The sequence below is a fragment of the Salvelinus fontinalis genome, chromosome 7, assembly GCF_029448725.1.
Source record: "Salvelinus fontinalis isolate EN_2023a chromosome 7, ASM2944872v1, whole genome shotgun sequence".
In the NCBI taxonomy this organism is placed as follows: domain Eukaryota; kingdom Metazoa; phylum Chordata; class Actinopteri; order Salmoniformes; family Salmonidae; genus Salvelinus; species Salvelinus fontinalis.
The window spans coordinates 64,804,495-64,810,494 of NC_074671.1; the positions used below are offsets into that span (position 1 = coordinate 64,804,495).

The 6,000-nt window shown below is 39.1% G+C and overlaps 1 protein-coding gene across 1 annotated transcript; it reads right to left on the reverse strand.

Annotated features, from left to right (window-relative positions):
* Window positions 1–1,222: 1,222 nt before the first annotated feature.
* LOC129860203 (zinc finger and SCAN domain-containing protein 2-like) lies at window positions 1,223–4,423 on the reverse strand. The gene is made up of 2 exons (XM_055930591.1): window positions 4,248–4,423; window positions 1,223–2,551 (listed from the first exon to the last, which is right to left on the reverse strand). Exons 1-2 carry the CDS (start codon window positions 4,330–4,332, stop codon window positions 1,551–1,553), a joined length of 1,086 nt encoding a protein of 361 aa, XP_055786566.1. The 5' UTR covers window positions 4,333–4,423; the 3' UTR covers window positions 1,223–1,550.
* Window positions 4,424–6,000: the final 1,577 nt, after the last annotated feature.

Below are 6,000 nucleotides of genomic sequence, written 5' to 3' on the forward strand. Positions count from 1 at the left end.
AAGGCAACACTTTGAAGTTTATGGAAATGTGAAACGAAAGTAGTAGAATATAACATAATAAATCTGGTAAAAGATAATACGGGGAAAACCGCTCTTTTGTATATATTTTTTAAATGCAAGAGAAAGGCCATAATGTATCATTCCAGCCCAGGTGCAATGTAGATGTTGGCCTCTAGATGACATCAGTGTATGTGCAATGTTTTAGACTGATCAAATGAACCATTGTATTTCTGTTCAAAATTTTGTATCAGGACTTAATTTGTTTATTAATAACTTTTCATGTTCAAAATTGTGCACTCTCCTCAAACAATAGCATGGTATACTTTCACTGTAATAGCTACTGTAAATTGGACAGTGCAGTTAGATTAACAAGAATGTAAACTTTCTGACAATATCAGATATGTCTATGTCCTGGGAAATTGTCTTGTCACTTACAACCTCATGCTAATCGCATTAGCCTACGTTTGCCCAACCGTCCGTGGAAGGGACACCGATCCCAAAGAAGATTGATTAATTTAAGGAATTTGAAATGATTCATAGTTTTTTACTTTGATGAAGTATATTTTGGCAATTACATTTACTTTTGATACTTCAGTATATTTACAACCAAAAACTTTTAGACTTTTACTCAAGTATTATTTTACTGGGTGACTCACTTTTACGTGAGTCATTTTCTATTAAGGTATAATTACTTTCACTCAAGTATGACAGTTAGGTACTTTTTCCACCACTGGATGCATGTACTCGTGGTTTCCTCCATACCCTAGTCCTCCCATCAGCATGAAACAGCAGGAACAGGCATTCATCAGACCAGGCAATAGTTTTCCAATTTTCCAGTGTCCAGTGTTTTCATTCCTTAGCCCACCTGGGTTCACCTAGTCAGTCTATGTCATGGAAAGAGCAGGTGTCCTTAATGTTTTGTACACTCAGTGTATGTTGTGTCTACCAGCTCATTCCCACAGAAAACTGCAGAGGGAAGCAGTACCACCCAGTCAACCATCAGACTCCGTAGTGAGAAGCCTCACAGAGGACATTCAACCCTAAGGGCAAATCCAAGATCTCAGTATCTTTACAGTAGAAGCTAACAAAACACACAACCTGACAAGGTGCACACTGATCAGTAAAGTAAAGAGAGGCTAACATTCTATAACGCTCCCTTTCCTCTGTACAGTTCTCTCACAGTGAGAAACAATAGGATTACAAGAGTGTTCTACGCTTTCTTCATTTGATCCAATTCAAAGTTGACAATTATTCTATGAGATGAAAATTAAGTGATTGAGTGACTAATCATAGCTGGTCTGAGAGAACTGACAAGGCTTCTCTCCTTTATGTACACAATGGTGTCTTTTTAAATGGCCCAAATTGTAGAATCTCTTCTCACTGTCAGTGCAGTGATAAGGCTTCTCTCAAGTGTGTATCAGTTTTTGTGTCTTTTCATTGCCCAATCTGGAGAAACTTTTGCCACATTAAGAGCAGAAGTAAGGCTTCTCTCGTGTGTGTTCTCTGATGACCCTTTTAGCTCAGCTGTTAATAAAAAATCTACAGTCACATCAGTGGTAAGGCTTCTCTCCTTCATGTTTACCTTGGTGTCTTTTTAACTGGGCCATTCGAGAGAAACTCTTTCCACAGTCAGAGCAGGTGTAAGGCTTCTCTCCTGTGTGTGTTCTCTGATGAACTTTTAGGTCAGTTGATGTTGTGAAGCATTTTACACAATCAGAACAGGAGTAAGGCTTCACTCCTGTATGTATACGTGCATGTCTTCTTAGGTTTTCCAGTCGAGAGAAACTCTTTCCACAGTCAGAGCAGGAGTAAGGCTTCACTCCTGTATGTATACGTTCATGGGTTTTTAAGTGGCCCAGTCGAGTGAAACTCTTTCCACATTCAGAGCAGGAGTAAGAATTCACTCCTGTATGTATACGTTCATGTGTTTTTAAGTCACCCAGTCGAGAGAAACTCTTTCCACAGTCAGAGCAGGAGTAAGGCTTCACTCCTGTATGTATGCGTTCATGTGTTTTTAAGTTGCCCAGTCGAGAGAAACTATTTCCACAGTCAGAGCAGAAGTAAGGTTTCACTCCTGTATGTATACGTGCATGTGTTTTTAAGTGGCCCAGTCGAGAGAAACTCTTGTCACAGTCAGAGCAGGAGTAAGGCTTCACTCCAGTATGTATACGTTCATGTGTTTTTAAGTCGCCTAGTCGAGAGAAACTCATTCCACAAACAGAGCAGGAGTAAGGCTTCACTCCTGTATGTATAAGTTCATGTGTTTTTAAGTTGCCCATTCGAGAGAAACTCTTTCCACAGTCAGAGCAGGTGTAGGGCTTCTCTCCTGTGTGCATTCTCTGATGAACTGTCAGTGACCTTGATGTCGTGAATTTCTTCGCACAGTCAGTACAGGGATACAGATTCTCTCCAGTGTGTATTTTAAGGTGTTTTTTTAGCTTTGATAGAATTGGGAAAATCTCCTCACAATGTGGGCAGTGGTGAGACCTCTTAGCTCTGTGACCTTCCTGCTGTTGCTCTCTGGATGTAGAGAATGTCTCAACATGGTCTCCTGTGTGAACAACATCAGAAGAACCAGTCAGTTGGTGTGATATACCTATAACTTCATATCAGTAGGCTGTACAATACAGGGAATAAAGCTATTAGGACTGTCCCGACAAGAAAAAATTATCCTGGTCAACCGAGTCTTTTCTTTCAACCAATCGAATTTTTACATTTGCAAACATATATTTTTCCATATATATGTGTTTGAATAAAATCAACTATATGTAGGCTTCTGAGCTTGTCTGATGCTTCAGCACTGCGATTTAAAATGAAGACACACAAAATACTCACGAGGGAGCCAGAGATCAATATAGCGTAACCAGAAGAAAATAAATCTGTTCTCGACTCTCCTCCTCCCACTGCTGCGTTATGATTTTCGTGGAAGAGTTTCGTTTAATTTATAATAAAGTCTTCATATCTCAAATCAATGTCATGTGGTTAATCAAAATTATATCTAATTTAAAATGATACAATTCTAAAAGTAACTTCTATTGCCATTGTCAAAACTAGCTTACATAAAGCTAACAAATAAAAACATTGCAGCCTGCAGGTAGAAAATATCCCGAGGGAAAAAGATATCCTATGAATCAAATTGGCTACACATGGCCTGTCTGCAAGAAACTTGAAACATTGTATCAACTATTAATTTGGTCTGGCTTGTGCTAGCAAACTTGCAACTTTGTATAAAATATTTCGGGCCCTCAGTTTCCCATGACAGCGAGCTCCAGACAGACAGACAGCTGTAGGGATATTTTGCGCAAAGGATAAGAAGTCATTAGGTAGGCCTGCTTTATGACGTTTCCACCGGATCAGAGCATGACATTTTTGGTGGTTATCAAAAGGGAGATAGCTGGAAAGATTTTTCAAAGGAACCATTGTCATTCTCAATGGATGTAGAAACAGACTTCACATACTTGCTGTTTGAGCTGAACATTTTTATATTTGATAAACTCCACAGTGATGATGAGTTAAGACAATCAGAAATAATTTCAGATCCCCAAATGGGCACATTTATAGGCCTACATTTACACAGAGGCCAGCTAGCCTATAGGACTACTTCAATGAGTAATCAGGTGTGTGTCCTTACTCAACATTGACAGGAGCACACTAAACAAAACACAATGAATAAATTGACAACTCCTAAATGGAATGAAATACACCAAAACTTCTCAAGTGTAGCCTAAGTTATACGCTCTGCAAACAATGTGTCCACTCCTACAATGACAATGGTAAGACTGTAATAATAATATATTGAATGCATTACCGTAACCAAACAAACATTGTAGATTAGAAATTATGGGAATTAACAGTAGGCTAAATGTACTGCTGGTGATAGTGGTGTGTCATCCCCTCTGCAATGGACGAGTCCACTCAGACAGGCAATGGACGAGTCCACTCAGACAGGCAATGGACGAGTCCACTCAGACAGGCAATGGACTAGTCCACTCAGACAGGCAATGGACTAGTCCACACAGACACATTTCATATCACCCTCCTCTCATTATCACAAGAGTTAGTAACTACACAGACTAATTTCATAGAACTTTAAAACACTGGCAGTTTGTCTACTTCACTTCTTTAGTCACTCCAGATAACCCAGTTGTTCAGGGATGTGTTGTCAGAATTACAGAATTCAACCTATCAATAGACTGGGTCATACCTTAAGGAGGTCTAATTTATAGATAGATAGAACCTGCTCTTACCAATCTCCTCCTCCTCTTCTTCATCTTTAATGATGACATTCAGCTCCAGTGTTTGACTGCAGTCTTCCAGCTTCACTGATGCCATCTCTGGACCCTGCAGTGCAAACTGGGCTCCACTGTCACAATCAGGACCCAGTGACTGTAGGTTTGGACTCAGTGTGGAAGGAGAGAAGAGGGCTGGGTTTTGTCCTCACTGTTGATGTTACAGGCCTCAGACTTGACCTGAGTCGGCCTGTAGTAATAAAGAGAAACGCACACAAAAGTTAGTCTTGACAGTTCTGGCACTTTATTCTCTAAAAATATATTAGATCAGGTCGCTAAACATTGACAACAAACCATTTATTAATTTCCCATTAGACAAAGTGCACACCTTAAATTACACAACGTAAGTTCACATAACCTACAGCAGATTTCCTGAATTCACATAAATGACTCAAAAACCATTTAGTACAAGGTTGCAGTTGTTTTAGGCAGCAATATTCACTATTTTCCTGAATAATCTAGGTGGCGGGGTTAAAGACATTTACAAACCATAGCACCCAATTTGAAGAAGGCAATGCTCTGATAATTGGCTGATTGCTCCTAAACCATAGGAATCCCCACACAGTTGACTTCATCTCTATGGATGACGCAGACCCGTACTAAAATGGGTTACATAGAGGTGGAGTCTCTGTCTCTCCTCTCTGTCTCCGCCCTAACAATGGGAATTGTTATCCCAAAGGTGGGAAGGCAGGGGACAAGCTTCGGTCCAAAACAAGCTCATAGAAAAGCATTGGCCTTTTCCTCTAGGATTTACACACACCAAGCCCCTCCCCCTGCCTCTCACACCAGCAAAGTTGCAAGATCACCACAGTTCCTCTCTGGCAAGCGGTTTCAACTAGCTATTTACATTTGTGGTTTGGTCCAAAAGAATGGTTCATATGGACACCAAAACACATTGAGACATTATTTTACTGGAATAGAGGAGAAGGTACCTTTTCTATCAATACCCTTTTTATGTCTCAACTACTCAGATTGAGAGCAGAGCTACACTACTAAAACCAGAGTATCAATGAACATTAATTCTGGAAAATGAATGCTAGTATTAGTACTGCTAGCAGTATTTTAGACAAATACTATTATAATAGCGCTCTAGTCTGTTTTATAAATGTGCAATAAGCATAAAACACAATTATATAAAGTATTGGCAACTCATTCTCATTTTGAGAAATAAGGTAGGCCACTTGATTTTAACATCTGAATAAAGTGGACAGGCTAATATGCTTTTCAAACAGTTGGAGACTGTAGACAGAATGGTGTGTTCATAACAATTTAACTGTTCTACCTTGTTAGCAAATAGATCCAAGTTGACTAAACTTGAAATATAAAGATTAGCTGGCTAGTCACTAGCACGTGGGCTTGAGAGATTGTTGATGAGACAGAAAATGAACACCGGTCTATAGGCTAATAATGCCTGCTACAATAAGTTAGTCCATTTTTAACAAAGGGTCATTTTCATAGACAGAATTGAAAGCCAGATCAGTGATTATTGCAACAACAAAAAAGCAGGTTAAACTATTTTGATAAAATAATAAATTATTAGTGGGTGTTATGGTTGTGGATGGCTTATATTTAGCTTAGGTATAACTTCACAAGCCCTGAATTCATTAGATTATTGCTGACTTTTTGAAATGCAGTGTATTCAACCTTTAATTGTACAACGCTTATTTGGAGAAAAACAAAATGGAGATATATATGGTGAATCGCCTAGAAG

Coding starts and splice junctions, on each gene's coding strand:
- LOC129860203 (XM_055930591.1), bottom strand. CDS start 4,332: ATGGCATCAGTGAAGCTGGAAGACTGCAGTCAAACACTGGAGCTGAAT. Junction 2,552..4,247: donor AGAAGAGGAGGAGGAGATTG/GTAAGAGCAGGT, acceptor TTGTTCACACAG/GAGACCATGTTGAGACATTC.